General features: G+C 38.5%; 1 protein-coding gene across 1 annotated transcript in view; it reads right to left on the reverse strand.

The window, feature by feature from the left end:
* LOC109898910 (CUB and sushi domain-containing protein 1-like) overlaps window positions 1-17,318 on the reverse strand; it is a 218,863-nt gene that overhangs the window by 58,720 nt on the left and 142,825 nt on the right. Inside the window, 13 exon segments of the mRNA XM_031836493.1 lie at window positions 45-230; window positions 1,126-1,314; window positions 3,182-3,328; window positions 3,482-3,670; window positions 4,506-4,619; window positions 5,514-5,594; window positions 5,911-6,056; window positions 6,572-6,749; window positions 11,981-12,169; window positions 13,610-13,819; window positions 15,019-15,135; window positions 15,255-15,324; window positions 15,545-15,663. Of these exon segments, the coding sequence (XP_031692353.1) occupies window positions 45-230; window positions 1,126-1,314; window positions 3,182-3,328; window positions 3,482-3,670; window positions 4,506-4,619; window positions 5,514-5,594; window positions 5,911-6,056; window positions 6,572-6,749; window positions 11,981-12,169; window positions 13,610-13,819; window positions 15,019-15,135; window positions 15,255-15,324; window positions 15,545-15,663 (1,935 nt within the window).

Here is a 17,318-nt window from a genome sequence, read left to right on the forward strand (position 1 = left end):
ATTTATCATACTGTTGGCATAGAAACAAAGGTTATTTTTCTCACGTAAACAAAGAGGTGGGTGTGCAGCGTTGCTCCATGTCCCATTCTCTAGACAGACGGTGCTTGTGGGGAGACTTGTCTCCATCCTGTACCCTTCATTGCACTGGTAATTCACTTTGCTTCCGACTGTGTACTGGAAACCATGGAATGAACCATTGGCAGGAGACTCAGGGATTCCACAAGATAAAGCTGCCGATGGAAAGACATTAAAATATTAAAATGATACTCATCAAACGACAACGACGACCTCAGCTGCATGGATTACTCTCAGCACTTACAGAAATGATGGCACAAAATGAGTAAACACTGTGGCCTCTTCTAATAAAAGGGTATAACGTGAAGTCTTCTGACTGTAGTGGCATTATATCTCAGAGGGGATAAAGAGTAAGTAAGCAAAGTGTGTATGATCCAACTATTAGGGTACTATGGAAACTAGATATTTCCCTTGAAGATTGTGGCATTCATTTGCTTAAACACACATTTACCATTCAAATACCATGTTCAGAATACTGTGCAAATGGAACAATCAATCTCATCTAATCAAATTATAATTTACAATCAGGTTTAGTGAGAAACAGAAACAGTTCTATTGTTTTGTACGCTACTTACACACCCGTAGTTGAGGGGACACAGTACCTTTAAAGAGATAATTGCCTTGCATACTCGTAAACAGCCATGTACAGATACAACCCCCAGAAGTAATTAGCTCCAACTTATCCTCTATTCCTTTATGTAAATATACATCTCCTTTGCTTAAAGCAACAGGCTGTCACACTAATTAACATAATAGAAAAAGGGTCAGTTACATAACTGTCAATGATATACTTCTGAACAAAGTTTGTTAGAAGACTCATTATAATATATTTTCTAGCTACAGTAAGATATTAGGAAATATTCATGAATTGTAGCTTGCTATGTTGAAGAGAAAGAGAAAAAGAAATGGAGAAATGAGTTGAGTCACAACTCCTCCAGATTTGTGCAGACACAAACACATCTCCACATTCTGACACGGGGGAACTCCCAGACATAAGATTAAAGTGAATCCCCCTCAAGCCAGTAAATGTCATCCGCAGCTCTGCATTACCTTGACATAGTGGAGCTGGGGCATCCCAATGATACAGCCCATTCCGATGCAACCGGCAGGTGGAATTTCTGGGGCCCACTAGCCTGTAGCCAGCATAACAATAGTACTGCAGCTTGCTTCCTGGACGCTCTCTTGTTCGATTAAGCACCCCTCCATTTCCAGGTGGGTCATTAATGCTACAATAAGGAGCTACATTGAAAAGAAAGAGCATTTTAAGTGTTTCTATATCATGCCACCATCTAAATGATTAACGATATGCTCTACATATACATTAGTACTTTATATTACATTACATTAGTATAACATGACATTACATAAGTATTCTCCAGAATTCTCAAAATCCCCTGCCCTAAATTAAAACTATTAATCGGGCTAAATGGTTGAGTCTAGGTTCTGGGTGATTAGACCACATGTTAAAACTCCAGGCAGCATATCATTTTAATTTACTTTGATGAATGCCCAATGGACTGTTAAAGACGAAGGGAAAAGAAATTCCCTGGCTGGGTAAAGACTTCTTTACTCCCAAAGCAGTTTTGTAAAGATCAATGAGAGGTGTATTACCCTGTCTGTGTTCAACATCCCTGCATTATTTAAAAAGCCTTTTACACAGTCTGACAGCACCGTGGTAGCCATTCTGAAGCCTTCAGAAACCATCACTCATTCTGACACGTCAGGCCTCAATGCAATGTAACCATTTTTTACCCCGAATCATGCCTTTTTTCTCCACTGCACAAGGGATGGCAAATTGAAAAAAAATGGGAAACGTGGAAACAAACTGGAATAATAACCAGCACAGTGGCTGGAATGGCAAAAGGATCGACTAAAATGAATAGAGAGCAGAAAAGTGACGGAAAAGGCAGAGGGAGAGAAAAGAAATGGAAAGTAATCATGGCCACTGGGCTTTGTGAGCTATATATCATGTTTGGTCATTGGTGGAAATGTCTGTTTGAGTCACTGGACATGGCAGTTATTCAGCCAAATTCATTATGGGATCTTTGACCTCTATTATGGAGGACTTGCAAAAGGATCCCTGCAGGTATACATGTCTGGGCCCAGCCTAATGAGAGCTAACTTGGAAAAGTCTGACTTCCTCACACTCTTTGACCTAAATTGGATCCAAAGCAACTGCCTCAGAGGACAGAGGATGGTGTATAATCTTCTCTGACACCCATACAATAGCAAAAGGCTATGGTGCTTTTCCCCTATTTTGAATGTGCTGTTGTTCAAATGTTTCAGAATTTGTCAAATCAAATCAAATTGGATTTGTCACGTGTGCTGAATACAACAGGTGTAGACGTAACTGTGAAATGCTTGCTTACGAGCCCTTTCCAACGATGCAGAGTAAAACAATTATAATTAAAAATAACACAAAAGGAATAAAATGCACAAGAATGGAGATATAAACAGAGAGTACCAGTACCAGATCAATGTGCAGAGGTATGAGGTATTTGAAGTAGATACTGTATGTACATGAAGGCAGGGTAAAGTGACTAGGCATCAGGATAGATAATAATAAGAGTAAAATAAAGAACTGAGTAGCAGCAGCAAATTATGAGTGTAAAAGTGTGTGTGTGTGTGTTTAAATGTGTTTGTGTTGTGTCGGTATGCGCATGTGTGTTTGTATTGTTGGTATATGTGTGTGTGTGTGTGTGTGTGTGTGTATGTGAATGTGTGTGGGTTTGTGTAGTGTCAGTGTAGTGTGTGTGTGTGTGTGTGTGTGTGTGTGTGTGTGTGTGTGTGTGTGTGTGTGTGTGTGTGTGTGTGTGTGTGTGTGTGTGTGTGTGTGTGTGTGTGTGTGTGTGTATAGTCTCTATACAGTATATACTGTAGTATTGTGAGTGTGCATAGAGTCAATGCAAGATAGGGTCAGTGAAGATAGTCCAGGTAACCATTAATTAACTATTTAGCAGTCTTATGGCATGGGGGTAGAAGTTGTCTCGAAACATAACAGTCAATCCTTATAAGAATTGTGATGCAATGCTGTAGGCATCCCCAAAGCAATTGTGAAACATAATGTCTTATCGCAAAAGGAAACATATGGTTATGCACTACAAACCTGTGTATCGGATTTTGAACCCTCTTTTGCTGGTTGCATGATCAGTGGACCATCTCAGGTAAAGGTGGTTGGTCTTGCTTGTAAAGTTTAACTGTGTGGAGTGATTTCCACTAAGGGCCACCAGCAAAGGGCTCTGACCAGATGGTCCTAACGGATAAAAATAAACACTAAAACATTACAGTGCTCGTCATGGAATATATATTTTTAAATCACGCATTGCTGACATTAGATAAATATTTGAAAACTGCACCAAAAAAAACAATGCGTGTGACTTAGTTGGCTGTTGGAAAAGGAAACTACCGTCAAAGATCTCGAGTTCGTCGAACTGCTTCTCACTCTGAAACATCTCCACGAAGATGGAAATAGTGTATGCAGGTTGAACTCTGATGACCCAGGAGCAGGTCTGAGAGTTGGGGTAGTTTTTAGGGAAACCTGGACTAAGGATAACCCCGGATGAGAAGGCGCGTTCTTCATTTGCAGGACACTGAGCTAAAAGCACAACAAACACAAGCAGACAAGAATTACTCATGAGAAAAAGGTAATTGTTGCTACAGTACACATCTTTATCACCTCAACTGTAGTTCTTGTGAACCTCTTCAGGTTGCAAATCCAAATGAGCTTAGGGTTAATGATCTATGACAAGAAATAATGTGAAGGCATTTAACATTTTCATATTATACCCTGTGGGCAAATAATAATGAAAACAAACCATATGGACCATAGCTGCTTAGCTCCATTATGGAATTACAAAATTCAAGGAAACTGCTGTGCTTCTCTATCTCCCCAAAAAACGCTTGGTAGTGCTTTGTGCTGTGCTTTAATAGAGCCATAGTGCTGCCTCCCATCTATGTCATCGCGTTGGCACTATAATTAGAAATTATATGTATGAATAAGCCATTAAATCTGTGACTCACTTCTGTTAGAGCTCTGATTTACAAAGAGACACAGAGGCTCTAGCAGCACTGCACTACCATGACAAAAAAGGGGTATTTGTTTTTTAACAGGGTGATACACACCTTGGAACAATGCCTACTAATACTGTAGTATAACGGAGCCATCACAAGGATGCAAGGGAACAAGGATCTTGGTAAGTAAGCATTTCACTGTAAGGTTATAATAATAAGCTGTAATAACTGTTGTATTCGGGGAAAATGTGCATAGATTTGCATAGAATGTCAAAGGGCAGCAAACTGCCATGTTTGTATAAGCAGATAACATAAATCATTTATTGGAACTATCTGAGCTGAAAGTTCACCTCCTGTTTCCTTTCCAAGAAAAAAATAATAATAATTATCCAAATATTCTGGTCAGAACATTCTCTTACCTTCACAAGTAGGCGGAGGACTCTCAAACTGGAGATGAGAGTTGAGCTTACAGGTAAGCTCACTGTTGCCGACCAGGGTAAATCCAGGGAAGCAGCGATACTTCACAATGTCTCCTGGACAAAATAATTATTTAATACGTCTTATAGTAGATGTGACATTATCAACGTCTGATGGAAACCTACATTGGATATTAAAGGTATTGTCTCTAGAGACATAACAACAGTTATATTACATAACAGCCTGAGTAATAACCAGTGTAATAACCTACTGTAAAGCGAGGCCGATTTACAACTGGAGTCAAAACCGAGACGGGAGGGTGGGGTGAGACCTAGTCAGGACCGAGACCGGGTGGGGGGGGGGGGGGGGCGAGGGGTCCGAGACCATGTCAAGACCATGGTTGTATTTGTAATAGGGTCAAGGAAATTCTGATTTGCGCGACAAAGTTTGAGAATATTTTTCAACGGAAGTAAAGGACGGTAATGTTACGAGTAAAGTAGTCAGCCCAGGTTTCAAGAGGCAATAAGATAGGCATGTGTCATGAAGGAGTGTGGATATTTGGTCTGGCAAAGAGGTTTTATGGGCTGACTGAATGGGAGCTGATAATTCTGAATTTTTCACTCCGCTAGTCTCGGTTGGTCTCAGCAAGAAATGACAAGTCCTCATTGTCCGAGTCCAAGTAAAAATGTATCTGACACCGAGACAAGACCAAGACCGAGACTGGTCTTGAATACTACAACACTGGTTATTACCCTAACATGGTTGTCCAAAAACTGCAGCATTGGTGACAATATATATGTAACACATTTCAATTAAATTTCCCCTTCAATACTGAGCAAAAATGAGGATCACACACCACCATGGTACAGTAAACCCTCTTTGATTCAAAGTCACATAGGAACATGTTGAACTGAACAAGTAGTGGATCACTGCCTGATGTTCCACTGAAAATAATAAATTATGAATATGTGGATAACCCAGTGTTTATCATCTCCCTGGTTCACACTAACCTATTTCATAATCTTGATCTTCATATACTATTTCAGCTTCTTCCACTGTTGGGGGAGGTGGGCATTTCTTCAGACGATAGGCTGGAGGAGAGAAAGAAAGAATATGTATTTTGCCAAAAACTGTTTGCAAATTATGGCTACAACATAGAAAAATTATCCCTCAAATCACATTATTTCACACTATCATAATCAAATGTCACCCACAAGGGATAGGTTATACAACAAAATAAAGGCATTTATCAATACAAACTGCAACACTAAAATGTACTACACTTACCCAATCTCATATTAAAAACATGAGAATACTTTATTTCTGATATTTTTAAACAGGTATTCAGCAAGCCTTAACAGTATTGCATTTTAGCTACAACATGTTTGATTTGGAAGAGAAACTAACCATGGAAATTGAGGACAAAGAATCCACTTGTGGAGAAGTCACTGTGAAACTTGATAAGGACCTGATTGAAAGAACTGTAGGCTGACTCTAGCGCTGTATTACCACTGAAAATCCCAAGTTGTGGGTAGCTCTGCTCAGGGCCATCCCTGGAAGAGACCAGAAGCCATTGAAAATGCATTACATTTATGATGCACATGTTAAAGAGTGCAATAATGTCCAGCATTTCAGTGTGTCTTGGTTGAATTGATTTGTTCTCAAATCTATAGCAATATTTGTGCTCACTTTCAGATAAAAGCATTCAATTACAGACTGTTGAATGAAAAAGCAAAAAATGATGGCTTTAGTAGTAACTTATATAACTCACAGAGGTCTGTATTGTGGCAAAAAGTGTGTATTTTCCCCATTGATATACAGTGTTTTAATCCACTCTCTAGTACTGCAGATTATTCTATTGTGACATTCAAGTGCATCTTCACTAGTAAAGGGAGGTAAGGCAACATGTACTGTACAGTAATATGATTATTTGTTTCCTGTCTTGCCTGTATTCTTAGTATAACTCTGAGTCTTCCATTGCTGTGACGTAAATGTTAGTTCTTCACAGAAAATACATATCAACCAATGGATTAACCGACGGGTGTTGTGAAAACCATTAATCCCTTACCATACAGCAATGTAATCCGTGACAGGCTCTGTCTGAAGCAGGGTGAAGTTGATGTAAATGCCATGTCCATGTGGCACAATGATAAGCCAGGTGCAGTCCTGTGAGTTAGGGTACTCATTTGGGTATTCCGGCGAGAATATGGTGCCATTCTGAGCTGTCATGTTGTAGCCACATGGAGCTGCATTAGAAGGGAAGAGGGAGCAGTATTATCACAGAGGGTATGCATAGCATGTAGTGGGAATAGATGTTAAGTGGATTGGTCTCGGTAGCTTTGCTTGGCTTTGTCTGCTAACAATTTAAGAGCATTACTTCACCAATTGAACCTTCATTTCAAATATTTGCTGGTAAATTCTGTATACTCTACTACTTGTAGATAAAATATGAGCAGCAAACATGAGTTTTGACTGTGTTGACAACAGAGTAAACCTCACACTTTATTGTACTATCATGCTGTCTCTTTCCCTGTTTTCCGGGATTAGTCAATTCTGCACATTGAGCTTTGAAACTAAAAGGGAAAAGTGGCAATGACTTTAGATACTTCAACAAGAACCGAATATACCAAATACACTGCAAAAACACACTATCATGATGCTGAAAGGTGTGGTTGAATGAGGGACCCCAAGCAGGATTATTCAAAATGTTTAAATATACATTAATCACATATTTTTTTTGCATTTTAAGTACATTTAAAATAATCTAAATTGGAACCATTTTAAATACATTTATTGCATTGTCAATTTTATTTGTATTTATTATTGTATTTATTATTTGTATTTTATATTAAACACACTTAAAATTATCTAATTTGGGACACATTTTCTTAGTATAGATAAAGAGCAAAAACAAATATACTTCAAATACACTTCAGGTAAATATTACGTATATTTCTCATAAATTAGAATTATACTAAAATGTTATTTGAAATACAATTCCTGTATTTTCTTTAAAAAAAGTATTTATATTGTATTTCAAGTATACTTTTACAAATACAGTCATACTAATTAAGCACATCAGCTATTGTAATTAGCCATGCTACCTTAATTGACCAAGGCATCTTCTCAACCAATGTCAACATGCGATTTACAAAGCAGTTGTAGCTGAACCAACAATTTACTAACCACTTTTGTTAACTGTGCACCATGGCCATTTCACGCTTTAGTTATTCATATTACGGTAATAAGTTCACATTTCAATAAAATGAAAGGTGTAATTAAAAGTACACCATTATTCAGTTTGAAAATGGAAAACATTTGAATAAGTTAAATATGTTAAATATGAAGAACAATATCCTATTATAAATCAAAACTTCACATGCAGAAAAGGATGCTGGTAATATGCAAATGTTTGAGCTCATGCGTTTTTGAAAGTACACTTTAAGTATATTGTGTGGACATTTAAGACTCTTAAGTATTTTCTTGAGATATGAAAAAGTTTATTCTCAGGAAGCATGTTCCTCAGCTGTGCATGTTTTGTTATGTGGAATAAACTATCGTTATCATTGTGAACTTTCTCTGCACTCTTCTGAACAGGAATTCAGAAAGTACTATACTTGAACTCATTATTGGCACTGAAACTACAGTGCCTTGCAAAATTATTCATAACCCTTGGATATTTGTCACATTATATTGTTACAAAGTAAGATAAAAATGTAATTTTTTTGTCAACAATCTACACAAAATATTCTGTCAAAGTGGAAGATTTCGCAATGTAAAAAAAAATGGATCGAAAGAAATTAAATAACTCAAATACAGTGGGGCAAAAAAGTATTTAGTCAGCCACGAATTGTGCAAGTTCTCCCACTTAAAAAGATGAGAGGCCTGTAATTTTCTTCATAGGTACACTTCAACTATGACAGACAAATTGAGAAGAAAAAAATCCAGAAAATCACATTGTAGGAATTTTAATGAATTTATTTGCAAATTATGGTGGAAAACAAGTATTTGGTCAATAACAAAAGTTTCTCAATACTTTGTTATATACCCTTTGTTGGCAATGACAGAGGTCAAACGTTTTCTGTAAGTCTTCACAAGGTTTTCACACACTGTTGCTGGTATTTTGGCCTATTCCTCCATGCAGATCTCCTCTAGAGCAGTGATGTTTTGGGGCTGTTGCTGGGCAACACGGACTTTCAACTCCCCCCAAAGATTTTCTATGGGGTTGAGATCTGGAGAATGACTAGGCTTCTCCAGGACCTTGAAATGCTTCTTACGAAGCCACTCCTTCGTTGGCCGGGCGGTGTGTTTGGGATCATTGTCATGCTGAAAGACCCAGCCACGTTTCATCTTCAATGCCCTTGCTGATGGAAGGAGGTTTTCACTCAAAATCTCACGATACATGGCCCCATTCATTCTTTCCTTTACACGGATCAGTCGTCCTGGTCCCTTTGCAGAAAAACAGCCCCAAAGCATGATATTTCCACCCCCATGCTTCACAGTAGGTATGGTGTGCTTTGGATGCAACTCAGCATTCTTTGTCCTCCAAACACGACGAGTTGAGTTTTTACCAAAAAGTTATATTTTGGTTTCATCTGACCATATGACATTCTCCCAATCCAGTTCTGGATCATCCAAATGCTCTCTAGCAAACTTCAGACGGGCCTGGACATGTACTGGCTTAAGCAGGGGGACACGTCTGGCACTGCAGGATTTGAGTCCCTGGCGGCATAGTGTGTTACTGATGGTAGGCTTTGTTACTTTGGTCCCAGCTCTCTGCAGGTCATTCACTAGGTCACCCCGTGTGGTTCTGGGATTTTTGCTCACCGTTCTTGTGATCATTTTGACCCCACGTGGTGAGATCTTGTGTGGAGCCCCAGATCGAGGGAGATTATCAGTGGTCTTGTATGTCTTCCATTTCCTAACAATTGCTCCCACAGTTGATTTCTTCAAACCAAGCTGATTACCTATTGCAGATTCAGTCTTCCCAGCCTGGTGCAGGTCTACAATGTTGTTTCTGGTGTCCTTTGACATCTCTTTGGTCTTGGCCATAGTGGAGTTTGGAGTGTGACTGTTTGAGGTTGTGTACAGGTGTCTTTTATACTGATAACAAGTTCAAACAGGTGCCATTAATACAGGTAACGAGTGGAGGACAGAGGAGCCTCTTAAAGAAGAAGTTACAGGTCTGTGAGAGCCAGAAATCTTGCTTGTTTGTAGGTGACCAAATACTTATTTTCCACCATAATTTGCTAATAAATTCATTAAAAAGTCATTAGTCATTATTCTCTGCAGATCCTCTCAAGCTCTGTCAGGTGAAGGTGAGCCTTTGCACCAGTCTGAGATCCTGAGCACTTTGAAGCAGGTTTTCATCAAGGATCTCTTTGTACGTTGCTCATCTTTCCCTCAATCCTGACTAGTCTCCCAGTCCCTGCCGCTGAAAAACATCCCCACAGCTTGATGCTGCCACCACCATGCAGGTTTCCTCCAGACGTGACGCATGGCATTCAGGACAAAAAGTTCAATCATTGTTTCATCAGAACAGAGAATCTTGTTTCTCAAGGTCAGAGTCCTTTAAACTCCAAGTGGGCTGTCATGTGCCTTTTAATGAGGAGTGGCTTCGGTCTGGCCACTCTACCACAAAGGCCTGATTGGTTGAGTGCTGCAGAGTTGATTGTCCTTCTGGAAGTTTCTCCCATCTCCACAGAGGAACTCTGGAGCTCTGTCAGAGTGACCATCAGGTTCTTGGTCACTTCCCTGACCAAGTCCCTTCTCCCCAAATTGCTCAGTTTGGCCAGGCGGCCAGCTCTAGGAAGTGTCTTGGTGGTTCCAAACTTCTTCCATTTAATAATGATGGAGGCCACTGTGTTCTTGGGGACCTTCAATGCAGCATTTTTTGTACCCTTCCCCAGATCTGTGCCATGACACAATCCTGTCTCGGGCTCTATGGACAATTCCTTCGACCTCATGGCTTGGGTTTTGCTGTGACATGCACTGTCAACTGTGGGACCTTATATATACAGGTATATTTAATCAATTTTAGAATAAGTATGTTTTAGAATATTTTATTTTGTATACTTGCATTATTTCACTCTGTCAATAAAGTCATTATTGTTTCACAACAATGTTGTTGATCCATCCTCAGTTCTCCCATCACAGCCATTGAACTCTGCAACTCACCAAATCACCAAAGGCCTCATGGTAACATCCCTGAGCAGTTTCATTCCTGTCCTGCAGCTCAGTTCAGAAGGACGACTGTTTGTTTGATGTGTCTGGGTGGTTTAATACATAATCAACTGCATAATTATTAACTTGACCATGCTTAAAGAGATATTCAATGTTTGATTGGATATTGTGAACGATCTACCAATCACTGCCCTTTTATGAGGCTTTCGAAAGGCTCCCTGATCTTTGTAGTGTAATCTGTGCCTGAAATGCAATACTTGACTGAGGGACCTTACAGATGTTGTATGAATGAGGGACAGAGGAAGGGTTATTCATAACAAAAATGATTTATTATTTCACACAGTCTATGTAACATATTCTGTCATTTGTTAAGCCAAATTTGACTCCTGAACTAATTTAGGCGTGCCTAAACAAAGCAGCTGAATACTTATGAAATTACTATATTTTAGTTATCCAATTTGACACTACAGAGTATTTTGAGTTCATTGTTGACAACAAATCACATTTAAATCAATTTGAATCCCACTTTTTAACACAATTTGAAGAAATACAAGGGGTATGAATACTTTTTTTGCAAGGCCCTGTATACTTAGTGTACCTGATCACTCGGGTAAAAAATCAATAATTAAAAACAACTCCAAGTGTATTTTGAATGAATATTCTAAACTACAATTAAAGCGTTTGAAGTTGAAGTACAGTTTTAATGAGTGTGTTTAAGTTTAATGATAGAGAACATATAGTATACTAAAAGACTGAAAAAACATTGAAAATAAAGTACACTTAAGTCTGTTTAGAGTGTAATGATATTATATTTATAGTATACTCCAGATATAATATACATCTCATATTATAAGTATATTATTCAAATGTTTTTGTATATTTAAGTATACTTTAGTATACTTGTAATATATTAAAATATATTTTTAAATCATTTGGGACGACTCTGAGAAATCTTTGGAGGTATTGATTGATTAAGGCTTTTTTCAGCTCTCACTGCTCAAATCAGAAGCAATTTAGAAGACGTCCCAGTAGTGTGGGTCTTAACTGGAGCAGTTTTCAAAGGCAGTAATTAGAGTCAGTTTTGGAAAACAATTTTTTTGTGCAGATTTAAAACAACAGAACTTCACTTCCAGAGCATTATGAGAAATAGGTAATGGCTGGATAGAATTCTAGTGTAGGGCTAAAACACTTCCTAACAAATACATTCTAAAATAGTTTGATAAACTGTAAAGCAAAGAAGTCATTTATGCTTTTGGTGAAACATCTGAAATGTATCATATTGATTCATGCTCACCCTCACACCGGGGAAAGGGATGATTCCATTTTCTGTTGATTCCATGTTGGCATGTGAGCACAGGATGTCCAATCAGAACGTATCCAGGAAAGCATTCAAAAGTTATTGATTGGCCAGCATTGTAGTCATTATTAATAATATATCCATTAGGGAATTGAGTAGGGTCTTGGCAATTCTGCAATTCATATGCTGAGAGAGAGAGAGAGAGCGAGAGAGAGAGAGAGAGCGAGAGAGAGAGAGAGAGCATAATTATTATAACAGGAATATACATACTAACACCACAACAAGACAGTTTCAAACAAATTCTGTGCTCCACAGGTGACTCATCCCACTTAACCTTTTGAGACAGTACTGGAACACATGCCACCTGTCAGACACATTTCCACCAAATGCCACAGTGACATGTGAATTTCAAGCATATGCCATCAACAAAGAATGGCCATCAGGAAATCATCAAGCTTTTCTATTTCAACTTAAAAATAAATGACCATTCAAAAGTTTGGGGTCACTTAGAAATGTCTAATTATCAACTTTTTTTTTGCTTTTCTTTTAAAAACAAGGACATTTCTAAGTGACCCCAAACTTTTGAACGGTAGTGTACATCAGCGTTATTCCAAAAGCTAATGAAGCTTGATAAAGCTGACAATTGACATATACAATTAACATTGCCTGATGACTCAAATTGAATTATTCCGCTGTTCTATGTTAGCTACAGGCTTCAGTCTGAGAGTGCCATCGTTGAAGTCGTTTGTGGTGACGCCAAAATGAGGGGTGTTATATAAATGTCACCAGTGATTGGATCATCTCTAACCAATCAGAGTATAAATGCCAATGAATAATTTTCAAAACACTGCTTTACCCACATGTGTTCTGGCTCTGGCCCAACCCATCGGTTTCTGGGATCAATCAGAACGGTTAGAATGTGTTTGCGTTCTCGAAATCTTCGGGGAGGTATTCAGATCCAGACTCATTGCGGAGACTAAACTGGCATTTGGCCAGAGAAAGGAGTTTGGGTAGTCAGGCAACAATGAACTAGCCTGTAAGTAGCAATTGTCAAATGAGATGTAGTATTCTAGCCATATTGTTGTTTTTGTCTGCTAAGAGGAGAGGAGGGAAAGCCAGAATATGAACCCACTGGCCTAGAAGTGGGAGAAGAAGACATACAGGGTTATCTCTTGTAAGGTGGAAGCCATACACTCAACATCTAAATGCTACTCAACATTGATTCTGAATGCTTTATCCAGACGGGAGCAGCCACATAATGGAGTAACCTCTCAATGCTCCTAAGAGGGCAGATTCTCAGATAATTTAACTGACAGGCACTTAAGTCCTTGAATTTGACATTCCATCTATTTTGTATTTAACATTTAATCACTCTGAGTTGCTTCCTAAAAAGAGAGCTAGAGTATATCAACAGAAGATAGATAAAAACGGTGACAATAAGGATTGCACATCGGCCTTTTCCATAGATTGTTTTCCAGATGTGGCACAAAATCCCCCAAAACAACAACCAAGTACCAAAATTGTCAATTGAAACCAATAGAGACCAAGCTCGTTTCGAAGAAACGGAGCTAGACGGATAGGCAAAACACTGTTTCACATGGTTGATGAAAACAGAGTATACCTCACCTTGGTAGGCCAGTTTGAATCCCTGCCTGTTTTCGGAGTGGTCACTGTAGAAGTGGATCATGGTCTCATGTGTTGTACTCAGCAGGTTGGGTGGCAGCTGACTTCCGCTGAACTGTCCAATCAGAGAGCTGCTGTGCTGCGGCCCATTTCGCACCTCTAAAAAATCATGGTTGTCTTCAGAGGAGAAGTTGAAAAACTGAATATGAGCACCTGTAAAACACAGAAATATTATATGAGGTATACTGTATAAACAATGTTCATTTCATAATCAAAACAAGCATCAAAGTGTTAAATGGTTTAAGTCCCATTAACCTAAAGCGTTAACTGTTAAGAGAAATTGTGGCACGTGTGCACGTGTTGTAATCATTTAATGCATTCAGCAGACATTAGCATGGCTCATTTGATGTGGTTTATTTTCACCTATTGTGCTAGCCTATTTTTGTCAAGCTACATCATATCGGCATGTTGAGAGAAACTATTCAACACATCATTTGTTATGATGGTACAAATGACTCCGCAATATGACATTAAGATCAGCTCGTGTTTTTCCAGGGGAGACACAGAAGTGGGAAACTATTATAATACATTTCAGTGTGTTTTTCTGGTAAGTTGTGTTCTGTTAGTTCAAGGCCTAATGCTGGAGGAAAGCATTTGCCACTTGGTGATGCTTAGGACAATCCATTGAAGGATAATCTTGTAGTTATGCATCCATATACCACTTTCTTACAATGCTTTATTCTACCCAGTCTGTCTGTCCTAAAAGCTCAAATCAGCGTCTGCAGAAGCATTTTTTGTGTCTTATAAAAAATATTGGGCCGTGTAAACAAGACAAACGTATGCATTGTTGGTATACACACAGTACAAAATTATTGTTTTTATTCTCACTTGGAGTGGCTGCTTGATAAGGCAGAAAATTGCTTTTGTATATCTCGATGTGTTACAATATTTTTCTTAGGTTGGGTAAAGAACATTTTTGTGCTCAGAGCCTGAATAGCTGAATAGCTTTTTAAAATCACACACAATTACCTAACATACTTTGTTCTGGACTCATTTGAACTATGAAGAACCACCAATATGTGGTCTGCAAACAACAGCTCTCTTGTCGAGTTGCTGTGACTTTGTTTTGTTTTTACATCTGATTTTCGATAAATATAACATTTTAACGACCACTTTTATACAAGGTAATTTGATTAGTATACTTTACAGATTTTTTTACTCACAGCAAAGGTTTAAATTTTTTTTATAAATAAAGCAAGAGGATAACTAAGGGGGGGACCCACTATCCATTTTCCTAAGGACTACCTTTTGTTAGTTCCAACAAAATGCAAAAAAAGAAAGCTATTATCGCTGACCTTGTTAACATTAGCCATGGCTCCTTATCATTATTGTTACCATAGCAGGTTCCTCACCATATCCAACTGGTAAAAGAATCCTCCATGTACAATCCAGGTTACCAGGGTAGTTGCCAGGGAATCCAGGACTTAAAATAACATTGGTCAAGTCATGTACTGTTCCACCACACTTTGCTGGAAAGGAAAAGGCACATAATGCGTGGTACACATTGTAAAATAGTGCAGACAATGAATAGCCCTGAAACTGTCAAAAAGAGCCTTGAATGTGACTATTTCAAAATAAAAGTTCTTACCAATGCAGAGTGGGGGAGGGTAGTTCCAGCGCCGCACAGTTCCTGGCATACATGATATATGGGAGTGGCCCTGGAAAAGAGTTTCCCAGCAGAAGTAAAGGCAGGGGGTTTCTCTCTAAGCACACTGAACTCAGAGACAAATCACTGTTTGCCTCTGTTACTGAGTTTACCATGCATACACGTGACTCAGCACACATCTCTGCACATTTACTTATTGAATAAAGCTTTGCATGTTGACATAGCAGTGGGAATACAGCAGACATGATTCTCTAAAAGACAAAAGCTCTCACCTGCAGCATGTATCCCGGTTCACAGCTGAATGACACTACTTCGTTGACCATGTACCTGTCCCCTGTTTTGATCCCGTTGGCAGGCACCATCGGCTCTGGACAGGTGGTGAGACCAACGGCTGGATGAAGCAGAGAGAGAGAGAACAGGTGTCATCATGTCTGGTTAGGTAGAATACTTAATGTTGCACATCACAAGAATGTTTGGTCTTTATTCCTCAGTTTGGTGATCATGTTTTGAGACTTATGTGTTTCAGAGTTGCACAGTAGTTATCAAATCTGGAGCAACAAGAGGCAAACACATTGGAGAACATTGCAAAGCAAATTGGATGTGATTATTGAATGCTGTGAACAGGCTCTAGTATAGCCTATAGCTAATTAAATAGAGAAAATGTAGATTGGTTTTGTCATGATGACGTAATGATTTTATTAAGTTTAAGTTTTGTATATTCAAATAATTTGTCATTTTGATCAAGGGCGAAACAGTACAGATGGGGGTCCTCCCACTGATTTTTTTGTTGTTGACATTTAAAACGCATTTCCTGTAATTCTACACAGTTTTACATTACTTATTGTGCCTCTGAGGGGTATTTTAAGGGGTATATGGAATGGTATTTTGAAAACACAGTATAAGTGGAAGGATAAGTGGAAGGCTGTCCAACAGATATCTTTTGGGGAAAACGGCTAACTTCCTGCATTTCAACACATTTGGCCATGGGGCAGAGAGAAAAATGTGCTGTTTTATAGCTTGTCTCATGCTATTCTTCACAATTTGCAATTAGGATGATAGAACATTATGCAGATTTAAAGTTCATTTCCTGCTACTCTACACATTGTTCAATGAGGCTGAGAGAAAACCTTGTAGTTTTAAAGTAACTGTCCAGTGAAAATCTCACTTTTAAAAGTTTATATTCTGCCAAGGCAGCAGCTACTCTTCCTGGGGGTCCAGCAAAATTAAGGCAGATATACAATTTTAAAAACATTACAATACATTCACAGGTTTCATACCAGTCTGTTGTTGGGGTAAGCCCACACCATTCCAACACAGAAAATGTGCTTTTTAACATAGCTTTTCTTCCCAAAATGATTAATTATTTCACTCATATCGTAATTAATTATATGTCATATTTCATAGAAATCTGGAAACACTGGTTGACCTTTTGAAAAAATAAGAATAAATAAAAAATTACGGCTTTAAACTGTATAACTGTTTAATGCACCATCATACCAAAATCATTTAATGCTTAAAAACAAAAATGGATGAATAAGATATTTGCCTACAGAAGTGACATTTCTTATTGATCCTTACAGAACCATCCAAAAACAAATCCTGTGAAATGATGTCAACACATACTGGAGGAGTTACTAGCTAGCTACAAGTGGCTAGCTTAGCTAAAGAATTAGCTACAGTACGTTGGTCGGGGTGCGCATGACCCGAATGACACAATGATGAACCACCAAAGGCACACCCCATTTCTGTTTGAAAATTGAGAAAGAGGAGGAGTTCAAATCAAATCAATCAAATGTTATTTGTCACATGCTTCGTAGACAACAATTGTAGACTACCAGTGCTTACTTATGGGTCCTTTTCCAGCAATGCAGAGTTAAAAATAAGATAAAAAAAGAAAAAATTGAAACAGTGACACAGTGAATAACTAATAAAAAATAACGAGTAAAATAACCTGGCTATATATAGGGAGTACCAGTACAGAGTCGATGTGCAGGGGTACGAGGTCATTGAGGTAGCTATGTAATGTACATATAGGTAGGGGTAAAG

Source organism: Oncorhynchus kisutch, linkage group LG11 (assembly GCF_002021735.2).
Source record: "Oncorhynchus kisutch isolate 150728-3 linkage group LG11, Okis_V2, whole genome shotgun sequence".
In the NCBI taxonomy this organism is placed as follows: Eukaryota; Metazoa; Chordata; class Actinopteri; order Salmoniformes; family Salmonidae; genus Oncorhynchus; species Oncorhynchus kisutch.